This window comes from Notolepis coatsorum, assembly GCF_963971535.1.
Source record: "Notolepis coatsorum genome assembly, chromosome: 3".
Taxonomy (NCBI): Eukaryota; Metazoa; Chordata; class Actinopteri; order Aulopiformes; family Paralepididae; genus Notolepis; species Notolepis coatsorum.
This window is the reverse complement of record NC_140167.1, coordinates 39,649,187-39,667,628: the sequence shown is the minus strand read 5'-3', so window position 1 is coordinate 39,667,628 and position 18,442 is coordinate 39,649,187. Positions and strand designations below refer to the sequence as shown.

The window sequence follows — 18,442 nt, the reverse complement described above, 5'->3', positions numbered from 1 at the left end:
GCAGGTTCTCATGAGTTGGATAACAACTTATGAGAGGCATACAGGCATGTTATCCAGCCTCAGACCAGTTTCTCTCAGTGGAACATTCAGCACAGACAATGGGGATGCTGACATCGTAAAAAAATAAAAAGCGTAAGCTCCGGGGCTAGGAGAAAAACATCCGGGGCTAAAGCCCCGGAAGCTCAGGGCTAACAACGCCACTGGTCCACAACACGTCTTTTGTTTTTATGTGAGGGAAAAAAATACTACATGACAAAAAAAAATTATATATATATATAAATATGTTTAGTCGAGGCGATGGAGCCGACGTGAACAGAGCTGAGTTCATCTTTGGTGTGTACATTGTGATTAACACAAAAGTAACAGTACACTTCACTTCGAGAGTAGATCTTGGTATCGAGACGATCAAGCTCCTACATGGGTGGGTGTTTAGGAGCACCCCCGTTCTGGAACCTGGAACAGAACAACATGAGTTAAGAGAAGGGTCACAGTGCGGGTTTCTACAATATATCTAAAGGGGCATTTCAAAATGTTTAAACCTGAATCCTATCATCCGGTTGTGAGGAGTACATGATGTGGTAATACGATATAAACAAGCGTAACAACATGTTCTGTGTCTCAGTAAACTGCAGAGACTATTTCCTCAACCATTTCTCCTTTCCTCGAGTTGGGCTTAACTACAGGTGAAAATAGTTAGCGCCTGTATATATATATATATATATATATATATATATATTTATTTATTCTCCCCGCATATATATCTATCCACACCTGTCTGTACTTACCTGAACATAGTCCTTTTACATTATATGTAGATACTATATCTATATCTGTACATATTACTAATAATAATAATAATAATAATAATAATAATAATAATAATAATAATAATAATAATAATAATAATAATAATAATAATAATAATAATAATAATAATAATAATAATAATAATAATAATAATAATAATAATAATAATAATAATAATAATAATAATAATAGATCAAATTTATATAGCGCCTTTCTAGAACCCAAGGTCATTTCACAATCAGGACAAAAAATAGGGCTAGGGAAATAGGGGGGGGGGGGGGGGGGAGGGGATGAGGGAAGGTAAGGGATAATGGACCTAATCTAATCTAAACTAACTGATGGGGAAAAGCCTTGGTGAAGAGGTGTGTTTTTAGTGCAGATTTGAAGGTGTCCAGGGTTGGGGCGTTGCGGATTTCGGGGGGGGAGAGAGTTCCAGAGGGTAGGGGACGCCACGCTGAAGGCTCTGTCCCCAAAAGTCTGTAACCTGTTGCGAGGGATGGAGAGGAGACCTAGATCAGAGGATCATAGGTTCCGGGATGGAGTGTGCTGGTGGAGGAGATCAGACAGGTATCGGGGGGCGAGGGCATGGATGGACTTGTAGGTGAGGAGCAGGAGTTTGAAGGTGATGCGGAACTTGACTGGGAGCCAGTGGAGGTGGATGAGGGTGGGGGTGATGTGCTGCCAGGGCTTGGTGTGAGTGAGAACCCTGGCAGCTGAGTTCTGAACATACTGGAGCCTGTCCAGGGCTTTGCTGGGTACCCCGAACAGGACTCCGTTACAGTAGTCCACCCGGGAGGTGATGAATGAGTGGATCAGGGTCTCAGCCACAGAGTCTGAGAGTGGGGGTCGGAGACGGGAGATGTTTTTGAGGTGGTAGAAGGCAGACTTGGTGACGGATTTGATGTGGGAGTGAAATGAAAGTGTGGCGTCAAGGGTGATGCCCAGGTTACGGACTTCGAGAGACGGGGAGATGGAACAGCCGTCAACGTGTACTAGTTACGCTGCTGGCCAGTATGGCTACTACCATACTGTCTTTATACCTGTATCACTGTGTACATATTATACTACAACTCTGTACATACATGTTATTAGCACTACACTCCCGCCTACCTCCGGTCAATGGTCTCTAACTACACACCCTCAAGAGCCCTACGCTCTGCATCTTCTGGCCGCCTCAGACCTACTCCTATCCAAGCTCCGGGAGGGTCATCAAAGAGAAGCCGCCTATTCTCAGTCCTTGCCCCACAATGGTGGAATGAACTACCCACCCCAGTTAGGACAGCCGAATCCCGTCCAATCTTTCGCCGTCGACTAAAGACGCACTTCTTCAACCAGTATCTGAAATAATGAAAGAAAAAAAGAAAAATAAAAATCTAACCCTAACTAACCTTACTGTCATGCACTTGTCCTGTTGTGAAGGATCAGATTAAACCGAATATATATATTTATTTATGGATATATATTTAATAGTATTTGTATATCGTTTGATATCCCCTGTATATTCCTTGTATATATACACTGAATATCCCTTTAGTCTACTAACAGCCCATAATAGTTTCATTCTACCATTGGACGAGAACCTGGCGCCAGCAGCCAAGCCCCTTGGTTCAAGTTCAATCGTGCCGACGAACATGTCGTTACAAGCCCGGTTCCGCGTAGGAATACGTCTGGCGAAATACGAATGGTACTATTTGTTCACAGCGCATATATATATGGCGCAAGTAAAGTAGAACTTTCTTTTAGTCTTTTAGTCCATTAGTCCTTTACCCTCCAACCTAGTAACAGACGTGAAGCCTCACCCACGACGCACGTGTGGTGCAGTATGGCATACTTGGCCTCAGAATAGGCATTGAGACATCGTGTGGATTAATAGTTGAATTGTCATAGTTTGGCACTATACCGTCGAGTGGGACGTATTTCTATTAAGTTAATAATAGTCTATTATGTATGGTGCATCGTTCAGTTAGAGTTATAAAGTGAGCAGTACCCCCCATCGTTCCTGACGTTATCTGGAGTCTTAACCAGGCTGGGCAGACCACGTGTGGTGCTTGCATCCGAGGAGCTCCGGGCCAGGACGAGTGGACCTGTACATTGGATTACTTCACCCGGACGACGTCGAGCCCTACACGGCTTGGATTATCTACGTGCTTTGGGTGCTTTGATTATTCCATGGATAACGGCCAACACTGCTGAGTGTTGGAACTACCCCCCGAGAGGAGTCCAGGTGAGACGGCGCTCTACCCCGAGTGAGGTCGCCTCACGTCTCTTCGTTGTGGACCGGCAGCTACCGTCCACCAGAGGGCCCAGCTGTATTCATCTGCGGACCGAGGTTCTGTGGGCACCGTGTTCAGCACTCTGAATTCTCCCAAGAAATCGTCGGCCAGATGGGATACCGCCAGCGGCTCTCCTAACCCCCCCCCCCCCTACTGACTTACAACCAGCGGGACCCCCCCTTTAGTGTATCCAGCTATAATCATTTAAGTACCATCGCTATAGTTCCCTAAAGAACCAGGTTGTATACTTGCTCCCTGCGTAACCAGAGATTGGACATTCAATGTTGATTTACCTACGAATACTCATTTGCCTTACAAGTGCATTTCAAATCATAAATGTCATTAAGTGAACGTTGTATATACCCTTTGCTATATAAAATATTCGATTTATACATTTGTGTGGACTTCGTTTCATCAGGTGGGAAAGTGTTCATCATATCTACATCATGTCAGCTGATGATGGACAGATTATGTTACCACGTCCAAAATCAAATGCTTTAAAGAGGACTGTTGTTTATCGTGCCATCAATCATTGGAATAACTGCCCACTGAACATAAGTAAATTGAATAGTAAAGTGTCTTTCAAATACCACCTGAGAATGCACTACTTAAATATGTGAGCAAAATATTCTGATGTTGATAATGATGTCTACAATGTTTTACTGTTTTTAGACAATGTTACAATGTTTTTAGATAATGATGTCTACAATGTTTTACTGTTTTTAGATTATCATTGTTAATTGTGATTGTCATATTATGTATCTTATGTTGTTATGTTTTGTGTTTTGTGTTGTCTTTCTATGTGGACCCCAGGAAGACTAGCTCGCCACTTAGGTGACAGCTAATGGGGATCCTTTTTAAACAATAAACAATGTACTGTGTGGCCAGTATTTAAAGTACATAGACAGTAGTGGTTTAATAATACCATACTTATCAATACAGTCAGGGAATTGTACCCCTCAGTTACAATTGGTCCTTCGAGCCGGATGGTAACTAGTGTAATATTAATATAGTGTTATTAATATTGAAATGGCCTATGATGAACACTCCACGAAACGGTCCTCCTAACGTAGAACGCCCGCAGCGCAGACGACAGCCACCTCAGTACTTAGAGGATTACGCTGTCAGTCAACTACCTAGCCTTCGACAAACGGTAAACGCGGTAAAAGTAGAAAGTAAAATTATGTCTGACCTTAACGACCAGGTTTCCCCGACCACAGAGGCCCTAGTGGGTTCTAATGTAACTGACCAAGCTCACGGTGGGGACCAGGAGGGAGCTGACATGCCTTTACCCCCCGCCAATACCGAAGAAGTAGTCCCCGACCAGCCCCGGGAGGAAGACAACCCTACAGAGAGAGAACTCTGCATGGAAGAAGAGGAGGAGAGCGCCGAGGAAATAGAGCTCCAGGACTCCCCAACGAGTACAGCCAGGAGCGGCTCACCCAGGAGCGGCTCACCTCTACAACCGTCTTCCCCCAGCGAAGCGGAGAGGATGCTATCACAGGCGTTCCTCGTCAGCCTGACAGCCGCTACTGAACGCGATCGACTTCAGGGTGAACGCAATCGACTCCAAGCACAGATGCTTATCGAGCGCGAACAACTCCAAGCGCAGCAACGGAGCGAAGAAGAGCGCATACGCCTGGAGATGAGACGCCTTCAGACGGAAGAGAATATGGCAAGAGACCGGGCCGGTGCCCAAAGAGAAGCAGATCTCACCAAGCGCGAAGCCGAGCGCGACAAGTTACAAGCGCAGCTAATGGAGCAGCTGATCCTCAAGGCAACACCCTCTCCCTCCGCCAGGGGTTCAAGGAACTCGTCGAGACAACAGTCAAGGGCAGCGTCTCCTAACCGAGCAAGCGACCCTGAACTTGACCAACAGACCAAGCCTATACCCCCCGCAGACCCCCTTCCCAGACCGGTCCAAGCGAGACCCAGCTACAAGGAAGGAGCGGCATACACTGCGGAGAAGCTAAATAAACGACTACAGGATCTAGAGGACCTGATAGAAGAAGAAGAGGGAGAGGAGGAGAACCAAGCCCGACGACAGCACAGTACTCCACCGGACCAGGAGGTCCAGTACAGCCCAGGCTATACCCCCGCGGCGCTGCGCTACAGACCCCCGACTCTATTCACGGGTGAGCACGACGCACGACCAGCCCCGAGGAATAGCACCTGGACCAGCGGGCCATGGTACCCTGCCGGTACCAGCCCACAGAGAGGCGCAAGAGGAGACTCGCCTAGGAGGTCTCTCCCCCAACGCTCGCCGATGTATCAGCCATCCACGGCGTCGTACATTGCCACGCCGACGTTTCCGGACTTCACCTATGAGAATCGAGCACAGTACACGGAGCTCCGGATGTGCTTAGAGACAATGATGGTGGATGTCGCTGATGAACGCCACAAGTATGCAATATTACTGAAGCACCTGAAAGTACCGCGAGCGCACAATATAGCGCTAGCCTATGCCACCTCTACGACCCCATACACCGCGGCTCTAGCAGCGCTGGACCAGAGATATGGACGTATATGGGATTACGTAATCCAAGAGATAAGGCATATTGATCGCCTACCCCCAGCAACAGACAATCGCTCATTAGACGACCTGTCGATAAAAGTGCAGTCCCTGGTAGGGATGCTGGGAGCGCAACGAGAAAAGGGTATGCACGAGCTATACGCCAACTCTAACGTCGAGAGGATTTTAGAGAAGCTGCCACCCGCAAGACAAGAGCGTTTTAGGCGGCAGAGAGACCACCGTGATCCTAACGGTCCCGAACCATCCCTCCTCGATCTAGCCGACTTCCTGGCGAGAGAAGTCAGCAGCTTACGACTGGATACGTTCGTGCGGAGCACGCCAAGCTCCAGAGAGGGACCCAGGAGAATAAACGATGGAAGAAGATCGGTGACTGTCATGCACCAATCAGAGTCAGTACCGAGCAGTAAGAGCCACAGTACCCCCTCGAGAAAAGAGAAGTGGAAGATGGTGTGCCCCTACTGCGAGAAGGAACACTGGCTGTCACAATGTGACCTGTTCACAAAGATGAATGCAGAAGAAGTGAGTCAATGGATAAAGTCCAACAGGCGCTGTTACCGATGTGCGCGCAGTCACATGGCAGCCGAATGCCGCCTAAAGAAAAGGTGCAGTCGGTGTGATGGAGCACATCTAGATGTACTACACGACAGTAACAGAAGAAGGCCTGCACCTGCACCATCGAGCAGCACCAAAGCAAGTGTCATGTACATTGACCCCGCCAGCAGCAGCGGCGCCCAAGTGCTCTTAAAGGTAGTCCGTGTGACATTGAGCTACCAAGATAAAGTCATGGACACTTACGCCGTCCTTGATGACGGGTCAGAGAAGACCCTTCTGCTCGCGTCCGCTGCGGCCCAGCTGGGACTGCGGGGGAGCGAGAACCAAATGACGATTCGGACAATAAGAAGAGATTTAAAGACGATAAAGGGCGAGAATGTCTCCTTCACTATCGCAGCAAGCGGGCAGCCAGAGCGACGGTATAGGATTACAAATGCTTTCACCAGCCAAGAAATAGGACTATCGCAGTACACCTACCCCATCGCCAAGCTGATGGATAAATATGTGCACCTGCGTCAACTACCTATCCCGCTCATAGACGGCGCCACCCCGACCCTGCTGATAGGCTCCGACCATGCAGACCTCATCGTCCCGATAGACCGGGTCCATACAGGACCCCGAGGCTGTCCTGCAGCAGTCGAGACCCGCCTAGGGTGGACACTACAAGGCCCCCTCGCTAAATCTCTCAACCGAACAGCAGCCACTAGCTGCCTCCACTCCAGAACGACAGAAGAAGACACCACTCTCCTGCAGCATGTCGAGAGGCTATGGACACTAGAGACAATGCCCTTTAAGAACGAAAAGAAAGACATTCGTTCTAAAGAAGACATTTACGCCATCAACCTACTCGAGCAAGGGACAAAGAGAGTCACAGTCGGCGGAGTGATGAGATACGCAACTCCACTCCTGAGGCGAGAGGGAATGCCCACCTTTCACGCAAAGAAAGACGCCACGGAGCGGTATCTATTGAACACAGAGCGGCGCCTAGCCAAAGACCCCGCTCAAGAGAGTGTGTACCGCGCTGAGATTGAGAAGCTAATCACAGCGGGACACGTGACAAAGATTGACATTAAAGAGGCCGATCAGACGACCGAATCATGGTACGTGCCGCACCACAAGGTCCACCACAACGGCAAGGATCGCATTGTGTTTAACTGCAGCTACCAGATCGGATCCCAAAATCTGAATAAAGAGCTCTTGCCCGGCCCCACACTCGGCCCCTCTCTACTAGGCGTGCTACTACGCTTCCGCCAGGACAAGGTGGCTATCAGCGGGGATATCAAAGGGATGTTCCTGCAGGTGAGACTAGTGGAGGAGGACAAGCCCCTGCTGCGGTTCCTATGGAGAGAGAGGATCGGAGATGAGCACCCAACCATCTACCAGTGGGAAGTCCTCCCCTTCGGAACCACATGCAGCCCGTGCTGTGCTACATTTGCACTACAGAAACACGTCGCAGAGGACCCAGCAGCAGATGAAGAGGTCCGACACAGTGTGAAGAACAGTTTCTACGTGGACAACTGTTTACAAAGCGTTTCGACTCAAGAAGAAGCCGAGGCTCTCCTAATCAAGCTACGCGCCTCCCTGATCAAAGGCGGCTTTGATCTCAGGCAGTGGGCCAGCAGTGACCCGCACGTATTGCGCAGCCTCTCCCCCGCGGACAAGGCTGCCAGCAGCGAGACCTGGATGGCGACCATCCCAGGAGAAGCCCAAGAAATGACACTAGGACTAGTCTGGCGCTTCAAAACAGACTCGCTCCACTATAGACACAAACCCCTGACCACGGAGCAGGGAAGGTCGACGGCGATACCGACCACCAGACGGAGTGTGTACAGAACACTCGCCAGACAATATGACCCGTTAGGATGTATTCTACCTTACACCACCAGGGCAAAGATGATTGTACGAGCACTATGGGACAAGGACCAGGGCTGGGACGACCCAATACCCGCACACCTTGCCTCCACATGGAGAGAGTGGGAGACGGAGCTCCGCTCACTCCCAGGCGTTAATATACGCCGCAGCTACTTCCCACCCACAGTGAGGCCAGAGACATGCAAGATGGATCTACACGTCTTCAGTGACGCCTCCGAAGTAGCCTATGGATCGGTGGCCTACTTGCGTGCCCAAGAGAAGGGAGGAGAGATACACACTGCTTTCATCCTGGCTCGCTCAAGAATAGCCCCACGAAAGCAACAATCTATCCCGCGTCTAGAGCTCTGCGCAGCCCTAGCAGGAGCGCATCTAGCCACGTTAATCCAACGTGAACTCACCATTCCGGTGCACAGAACAATCTTGTGGTCAGATTCCACGACAGTACTCACATGGATCAAGTCTGATTCATGCAGATACAAGGTCTTCGTGGGAGTCAGAGTCACCGAGATTCAAGAGTTAACAGAAGCAGCGAGCTGGCGGTATGTGGACACCAAACACAACCCAGCTGACGTCATCACCCGGGGAATGTCCCTGGATGACCTCACCCGTCGCAACATCTACAGTGACGGACCAGAATTCCTCAAGCTCCCGGAAGAAGAGTGGCCTACGCCCACCCCACGGGAAGCAAGTAAAGAGGAGGCTGAGAACAAGAAACCTATGTTCTGTGGACTGAGCAGTCGCCTCCACAGACCCCAACATAGATGATTGCATTACCCTACAGAGTGCGCAGCTAAAGACATTCCTGTGGCACCACCCAGAGATTCAGTCCACCACTGACATTTCAGCAGCTGACTACGAAGAAGCAGAACTTCTTCTACTACAACGAGCCCAGAGAGACTCGTTCCCTGATGAGCTAGACTGTCTACAGGGAGGAAAGCCCGTCCCATCAGACAGCAGACTGCTCCACCTGGCACCCGAGAGTGACGCCCATAATCTCATCAGAGTGGGTGGTCGCCTGCGGAGAGCCCCCGATCTACCGGATGACGTTAAGTACCCGATAGTCTTGAACAGCCGACACAAGGTCACAGAGCTGATCATAAAGAAATACGACGAGGATGTACACCACGCAGGAGCAGAGAGAGTCTTCGCGGAGATCAGACGTCGCTATTGGATACTTCAAGGAAGAGAAGCGGTGCGACGCTTCCAGCGAACCTGTCTAGACTGCCGAAAGTGGCGCGCGCAGCCCAGCATACCCCGGATGGCTGACCTACCTCCCTGTCGCCTCCGACTCGGCGACAAGCCATTCCACTCCACAGGCATGGACTGTTTTGGCCCGTTGTATATAAAGAAAGGAAGAGGAACCGAGAAGCGGTGGGGTATTGTATTCAAATACATGACCACCAGAGCGATACATATCGAACTCCTTTCGACCATGAGCACAGACTCATTCCTTATGGCCTTCCGAAGATTCACATCACGGAAAGGAAAACCGTCTACATTGTTGTCTGATCACGGGACAAACTTCAAAGGCGGAGAAAGAGAGCTGAGAGAGAGCTTCCAAGCTATGGGCCCAGAACTTAAGACCCACCTCGCTCCATCCCAGATTGACTTCCAGTTTAATCCCCCGAACGCACCCCACTTCGGTGGAACCTGGGAACGAGAAGTACGTTCTATAAAGACAGCCCTGTACGCCGTGCTTGGGGCCCAGACTGTGGCGGAAGAAGTCCTAATGACAGTCCTCACGGAGATCGAGGGAGTATTGAACTCCAAGCCCCTCGGCTACGTCTCCAGTGATGTAGCAGATGTCGACCCAGTCACCCCCAACACACTCTTGATGGGGCGGCTAGACCCCGCGCTACCCCAGACAATGTACAGGCCTGAAGAAGCGAACGGCCGAAGAATGTGGAGGTACAGTCAAGTACTAGCTGACAAGTTTTGGAACAGCTTTCTACTCCACTACCTACCGTCTCTACAGACCCGCCAGAAGTGGGTAAAAGAGAGAGACAATTTGACAGAAGGAACAGTCGTCATGATTATCGACCAGTCACTACCCAGAGCTATGTGGCCGGCTGGCCGCGTAAGCAAAGTGATCACCGGTGCCGATGGCAAGGTCCGAGCAGCTGAAGTGCTCGTCCAAGGGCGAACTTACACACGACCCGTGGCGAGGCTAATAGAACTGCCCAGACTCCCAGACACTATCGATGACGACCATGACCCCATGACTTTGTGAGTTGACTGACCCTTACAGCGGACCTTGAGTGGTAGACAGTGCGGTTAATCTGTCTCTGCTTAGCTAATTAGGTGGGACTAATTAGGGGGCGGCTGTTGTGAAGGATCAGATTAAACCGAATATATATATTTATTTATGGATATATATTTAATAGTATTTGTATATCGTTTGATATCCCCTGTATATTCCTTGTATATATACACTGAATATCCCTTTAGTCTACTAACAGCCCATAATAGTTTCATTCTACCATTGGACGAGAACCTGGCGCCAGCAGCCAAGCCCCTTGGTTCAAGTTCAATCGTGCCGACGAACATGTCGTTACAAGCCCGGTTCCGCGTAGGAATACGTCTGGCGAAATACGAATGGTACTATTTGTTCACAGCGCATATATATATGGCGCAAGTAAAGTAGAACTTTCTTTTAGTCTTTTAGTCCATTAGTCCTTTACCCTCCAACCTAGTAACAGACGTGAAGCCTCACCCACGACGCACGTGTGGTGCAGTATGGCCTACTTGGCCTCAGAATAGGCATTGAGACATCGTGTGGATTAATAGTTGAATTGTCATAGTTTGGCACTATACCGTCGAGTGGGACGTATTTCTATTAAGTTAATAATAGTCTATTATGTATGGTGCATCGTTCAGTTAGAGTTATAAAGTGAGCAGTACCCCCCATCGTTCCTGACGTTATCTGGAGTCTTAACCAGGCTGGGCAGACCACGTGTGGTGCTTGCATCCGAGGAGCTCCGGGCCAGGACGAGTGGACCTGTACATTGGATTACTTCACCCGGACGACGTCGAGCCCTACACGGCTTGGATTATCTACGTGCTTTGGGTGCTTTGATTATTCCATGGATAACGGCCAACACTGCTGAGTGTTGGAACTACCCCCCGAGAGGAGTCCAGGTGAGACGGCGCTCTACCCCGAGTGAGGTCGCCTCACGTCTCTTCGTTGTGGACCGGCAGCTACCGTCCACCAGAGGGCCCAGCTGTATTCATCTGCGGACCGAGGTTCTGTGGGCACCGTGTTCAGCACTCTGAATTCTCCCAAGAAATCGTCGGCCAGATGGGATACCGCCAGCGGCTCTCCTAACCCCCCCCCCCTACTGACTTACAACCAGCGGGACCCCCCCTTTAGTGTATCCAGCTATAATCATTTAAGTACCATCGCTATAGTTCCCTAAAGAACCAGGTTGTATACTTGCTCCCTGCGTAACCAGAGATTGGACATTCAATGTTGATTTACCTACGAATACTCATTTGCCTTACAAGTGCATTTCAAATCATAAATGTCATTAAGTGAACGTTGTATATACCCTTTGCTATATAAAATATTCGATTTATACATTTGTGTGGACTTCGTTTCATCAGGTGGGAAAGTGTTCATCATATCTACATCATGTACTGTGTGGCCAGTATTTAAAGTACATAGACAGTAGTGGTTTAATAATACAATACTTATCAATACAGTCAGGGAATTGTACCCCTCAGTTACATGTCCTAATAAACTAACGCAACACTTTGATGAGCATTGTTACTCAGCTGATAGAGTTGTACCCTTCTTGCTGTCTTGTCGTACAGAACTTGTAAGTCGCTTTGGATAAAAGCGTCAGCTAAATGACTAAATGTAAATGTAAATGTACACTCAGTAGTACTAATTTGTATATTTTGTACCCAGTTGAATCACTTGAAGAACATTTTCTTGAAGTATAACACTCCAACCCCATCAAGTGCTCCTGGGGAGCGGCATATTGCTGTTGCACTTTACTGTTACATTTGCACTCTGGTTGGATGCCAAACTTCTTTTCGTTGTACTGTACTTGTGCTGTATAATGACAATACATTTTAATCTGATCGAATCTAACTAGAGGTCTGTTCCCCGACAGAGTGTGGCCAGGCTCTCAACACACGGAACACATTGGTGATATGTCCGACTATCATACATCCTCCTCACAATAGAACATTAGGATTGAGGTTGCAACCCAACAAAGTGGCCCTTTTAAGACACATAACTACAGAAACACAAATCTTTGGGGCGCCCCAGTGGCAAACCACGTAACGCGCTGCGTTGCGGCACGGCCAACCCGGGTTCGATTCCCAGACCCGGCGTTCCTTGCCGAATGTCTTCCCCCTGCTCTGTCTCCCATTCTTCCTCTCTCTCTCTCTCTCTACTGGACTGCCCGGTAGTAAAAACAATAAAAACCTACCAAAAACATAATAATAAAAAAAAAAGAAACACAAATCTTTGCCAACCTGCTGTCCTTTTCCTGAGCGAGGTAAGTGATGAGGGCTCTGTTTCCGTCAGAAAGGAGACCCGCGGTTGTCAGGCCACTCCTTGTTCTTCGGCGGTCCCGTAAGGTGATCTCAAGCTGGTCTGAGATTGGGAATTAACACAGTGGTGCGGATTAAGTGTTTCTGGGCCAAGATAAGAGTGTCAAACGCTAAATGGAGAGATCGCATAGCGTAAATAATCCCATACAGACACTGACCTCATGCACTGTGGAAGATTTCGTAGTCAATCAACGGGATAACTCAACAGTTGCCTGTTATATCACAGCACTAAAAAGAAACACTACAAGTCTTCCCTACTTGAGATACAATACAAGTAGCCTAGTTATTGGTGTTAGGCTAACATAGCTTTTTTAAATAGCGCTTTTATCCAAAGCGCTTTACAATTAGTTACTCACATTTGACCCATTCATTCACACATTCACTCACACATTCACACAAAGACGGCGGAGGCAACCATGCAAGGTGCCAACCTGCTCATCGGGAGCAATTAGGGGTTAATTAAGTGTCTTGCTCAAGGACACATCGACACGCTGCTCGGGAGGAGAGGGAATCGAACCGGGAACCTCTGGATTGCCAGACGACTGCTCTACCTCCTGAGCCACTGTCGCATACTAGATATTTACTAACGAGATACTGTAGTGATTCACCATAGTATTTCTGTAGTGGAATATTACAGACATGTTTGGTGAATCACTATAGTACTCCAATAGCTTAACCATAGAAAGGCTAGATCCTCCATAGTGTTTCTGTAGTAACCAGCATGTGCAGAAGAAATTTAAATAGGAACACTATAGGATTCCTATAGTTAATTTTCCTATAAGGCGGCAGTATCAGGAATAACCCACTCACTCCTCACGTGAGCCTCGTCCAGGTTGCAGGGCAGGGTGACGTCGTACCCCAGACTCATGCGAGACATGAGAGGCAGCAGGCCAGGGAGGTTCATGTCCAGGGATGCAGGCACAGAAGTCTCAGGGCACTGGGAATATGGCTATGTGAGAGATACAGAAACAGCGGGAGGGAGAGGGAGGGAGGGAGGGAGAGAGGCGAAGTTAATGTGCCGCAGGAGAGAGAAGGAGCTACGGCTGATGAGCACCTACTATCAGTCAGGGCAGTGTTGATGAATGATCCGCTATGGGCTTCTGGGGATAATGCTACGTCTGTGGCCTCACTAATTCATCTATATATATATTTTACCCTATAATAGATCCTATACCTCCTGGCTCACTGAACTACAACAATATCTAGTCTCTCCCGCACCCACATGAGTATGGAATGACCAGATTGCTGTTGTTCGCTTATGTAAACATCTAATAGGAAGACGTTATCGGCTGCTCAATAACAACTTTGAAATGGAAATGAAAACAAAAGCCCGGGCATAAGCCTGGAGTGACAGGGCCGTGTGGGGGCTTCTGTGTTTATGTTTTTAATGAGAAAACCCTGGATCCTCACTCTGTTGCTCCCACGTCCACTCTTAACAAGCGGAGGGGGTCGCGTTGACCTGGCTAATAGGGAGCAAATCCACTGGTGCATTATCGGCCGGGCACATTTCATCTAATCAGCAGGATGAAGCCAGCGGGCTTAGGCTGCTTTTAATTCAGTGCTGGAGGAGCATTGCTGCCTCGCTCTCTCTCGTTATGCAGGACATCCATTCAGTCAGACTGAAAGAGTTTTATCCTTGTGTTTCTTCCCCCCTCCCTCCCTTTCTTGTTTTGGTACAGGCCGTTTGGTTGTTATTGTTGTCTTTCTGTCCAATGATTTCGGGCTGGATTGCGTTTCACATGATATGGTCCATTATGGGGTCTTTAAAATGAGGCCTTTGTTGCTTTTTAGGTCAGTCACATTATGAGCATGGAGATAAGAGCTTCCTTTCTTGCAGAATGCCGTGGACAGACTGCCGTGGACAGACTGCAGGACCTCTGCTACTGTTTCTGTACCAACAATTACTATATTTCTTTACCCCAATTTGACATTAACACATCCACCGCCGGAAACGCTGTACAGCGTTATTGCCCGCCATGCGTTGACCGCCAGACCTCGCTGATTAAATTCATCCGGCCGTCAGATATAGTTGCATGACTCCCGACAGACACAATGTACATAATGGATCGCTTTCTAAACTTAATAATCGATATGATTTAGGCGTTTATTGCGACATACAAACCGGAAATGGACCTAGGCGATCGACGTCGTATACCTGGGATCTTTCACCGCCAGTCTCATTGGCGCACGGTAAGAGGACACTCACGTTATTTTCAACCCAATTGTGAGTTTCCTTGTTTGCAAACCATCTGATCAATATATCCACCCATACTACATAAAGCATTTACTGATGATCGGGGAATTATAAACGACCCCCACCCCCCCCCCCCCCCCCCTTTCCTCAACGCATGATGAAGCATAACGTATACCGATCATATACAGTTTAATTTTTTAATATAGCGTGTATAGGGGGGAAACGGCAATCGATAATCTATATATGCGTTTAGGCCTATAACTCACGTTCTAGGAATTACTGCAGAAAACGATAAAAACATACTTATATTCTAGAAGGTATTTTTGTATGAATGTATGAATGAAAAAGTATAACGTTCCCACATCCTGAACGATAGATAATCTATGTTGAATGGGCCATAGTAATGTCAATATAGCAATACAATTTAAAAAGTTATAGCCCTGCAAAGAAGGTGAGCCACTCCATAGACTTATAGCGCTGGCAGAGAGGGGCATTAGATGGGTACAATGCCCGGCGGGCAATGTGTTAATATCTATTTCTTCACATCAATATTCAAATGTAGCTATTGAGGGTTTCTCAGTTTTTAGAAAAGATAGAAATAAGTTTGGAGGTGGAGTGACTATTTATGTTCAAAATAATTTACCTGCCAAAATACGTTATGATCTGATGAGGGAAGACATTGAAGCAAACTGTGTTCAAGTCCACTTGCCTTATTTAAAACCAATTCTAGTATGTTGTTATATGATGCGAGAAACAGAGCAAACAAATATGGAATGTTTTTAATGAAATGATGGGTCGAAAGACAACTGTGTGCACACCCTTAGTGGAATCAAATGGATTTGTTCTCATGAAACCAGGTGAGATTGCAAATCATTTTAATGATTATTATGTGGGTAAAGTATCTAAACTAAGGCAGGCTATGAATATTTCAAAGAACCTTAAAACAAATGACTGTATTAAGTATATTATAATGAAAGACAAAATGTGTGAATTTGAATTTCATCAGGCTGAAGTCAGTGAGGTGGAGCGGTTACTCCGCTCTCTTCCTGATAGTAAGTTAGTAGGCCTAGATAACCTGGATAGTAAAGTGCTAAGACCTATAAGTATTTTACCTGTCCAAAATCATCGAAAAGTTGGTGCATTCACAAATTCAAGAGTATTTTGTTTCAAACAAGCTTGCAAGCAACATATTCTCAACATGCCTATAGAGCTGGTCACTCTACTTCTACTGCTTTGATACAGATGACTGATGACTGGCTTAAAGCTATAGATAACTCTATGCTGGTGGGAGCTGTGCTGTTAGATTTTAGTGCTGCATTTGATGTGCTGGACCATTCTCTACTGGTTGAGAAACTTAAATGTTATGGTTTTAACTCTTCTGCTTTAAAGTGGATACTAAGTTATTTGTCCTCTACAGAGGTGTATCTAAATGGCAGCATGTCCAGTAGCAGAGGTCTAGAGTGTGGCGTTCCGCAAGGAAGTTGCCTAGGACCTTTGCTCTTCTCTGTATTTACTAATGACCTATCTTGGGCTACCAAATGTGCTACAACAGTTCTTTATGCAGATGATTCAACATTGTATTACGTAGGGGCGGCTAGGTGGTGCAGTGGGCAAGGCGCTCACCTCCAATGCTGGAGACGCTGGGTTCGATCCCAGCGCTCCACATTGCTTTCAGTTTAGCTGGTCGTCCGTACTAATACACATTGGCAGTATTAGGGGGTGGGAAACTGATGGGTGGGGATCGGACGTTGTGGACAGCGACTCCTACAGGTCGGTTGGTGCGCCTGCGCAGTAGAATCAGGAAGCGACGGGGGCGGCGTCCCTCCAAAGCGCAGACCCCTGACGCTGAAATATCGCGCTGCGCAGGTGAAAAGATGCGACGGCTGCTACCTCGAGTACCGGAGGGTACTCGTGCAATGTATGGCTTCGTCCACATTACAGCCGGCTTGTGGGAGGCATGAAACAGCGTTCGAGATAGGGGAGGGTTGAATTGGATGATACGAAATTGGGATGGGAGAAAAATAGAAAATGGGAGAAAAAGTGGATAAAAAAAAAAAAACATTGTATTACGCTGCACCATCATGCAATGTACTTAATGAAGTTTTGAGCAGAGAACTTAAAGTTGTGCATGGCTGGGTAGTATGTAATCGACTTTTCCTTAACATCTCCAAGACTAAATGTATTGTGCTGGGAACAAGGCACAGGTTATCTACAAATCCAATCCAAATTTAAACTTGTGTAATTCTGCAGTTCAACAAGTTGAAAGTACTAAACTCCTTGGAGTGATGCTGGATTGCACTCTGTCTTGGTCTCAGCATATTAATTATATTGTTTTGAAAATGGGAAGAGCAAGTTTAGTTTTATGTCATCTTGACTATTGCTCTACATCTACAATGTGGTCATCTGCTGCCAGTGGTGACCTCAGGAAGCGCCAGGTTGTCCAAAACAGGGCAGCACGGCTGCTCACTAAGGTCTAATGTGAGCCGTATGCATGCCTGCCTCTCTTGGCTTAATGTTGAAAATAGATTGTCTTTTAATACACTTGTGCTGTGCAAGTTGGTCATGAGCAGTAAAACTCCTGTTTTTATACATAAACAGATTGTTTATAGTAATACTGTGCATGATCATTACACTAGAGGTTCCAGTAATGGGCAGCTTGAATTACCAGGTCCAAAAACCAACGCTTTAAGGAGATATTTAATTTTTAGATCATTAACTCTTTGGAATAACCTGCCTCAAAACCTCTGCTGCATTTACAGTAGATTCACTTTTTTTAAATAATCTTAAATTGTATTTAACAGTGTAAAGTATTTTGTTTTGTTTTTTGTTTTCTGTTTCTTTGCTTGCATGTCATTTTAGCCATCTTAATTGTTAGTTTCATTATGCATTGTGTGTTGAGTAATGACTTTTAATAATTTTGTTTTGCAATAATAATTGTTTTTGTATGTTTATTTTGTGTGGACCCCAGGAAGACTAGCTGGTTGCTATGGCACCAGCTAATCGGGATCCGTAATAAAATAAAATAAAATATCTCTTTTACTAAATACATTTAGAAATTTTTATTATTTATTTTTTATTTAACATTTATTTATCCAGGCAAGCAATTAAGAACAAATTATTATATACAAAAGCAGCCTGTATGATGTGCTATATAACTGTGTGTGTGTGTGTGTGTGTGTGTGTGTGTGTGTGTGTGTGTGTGTGTGTGTGTGTGTGTGTGTGTGTGTGTGTGTGTGTGTGTGTGTGTGTGTGTGTGTGTGTGTGTGTGTGTGTGTGTGTGTGTGTGTGTACGATGCATCCTCACTGGTGGTTCTGTGCAGAGCAGTTCAGCGCTGGTCCTCTCATCCAGAGTGACCAGTACTCCGTCCAGAACCTGCAGCCTGGAGAGACTCAGCACCACAGCCGGCCTGTGGCGAGAACGTCGGGCCACCTGGGACAACAAACACAGACCTGTTCTATGAATGAACTGTTCATCTGACTGTTAATTTGACTGTTATTCTGACTGTTCATTTGACTGTTCATTTGATTGTTCATTTGACTGTTAATCTGACTGTTCATTTGACTGTTAATCTGACTGTTCATTTGACTGGCTGAACCTAATTAATGTCACACACACGTATGGACTGCAAAGATTAGATGACATTAGAT

General features: G+C 46.9%; 1 protein-coding gene across 1 annotated transcript in view; it reads right to left on the bottom strand.

Moving 5' to 3' along the window:
* Positions 1 to 413: 413 nt before the first annotated feature.
* The window catches only part of lrrc9 (leucine rich repeat containing 9), a gene marked incomplete at both ends in the record, with an annotated part of 76,473 nt that continues 58,444 nt past the window's right edge, over positions 414 to 18,442 (bottom strand). Inside the window, 4 exons of the mRNA XM_084311177.1 lie at positions 414 to 453; positions 12,523 to 12,643; positions 13,411 to 13,549; positions 18,099 to 18,224. Of these exons, the coding sequence (XP_084167303.1) occupies positions 414 to 453; positions 12,523 to 12,643; positions 13,411 to 13,549; positions 18,099 to 18,224 (426 nt within the window). The remainder of the gene's footprint in view (positions 454 to 12,522; positions 12,644 to 13,410; positions 13,550 to 18,098; positions 18,225 to 18,442) is intronic.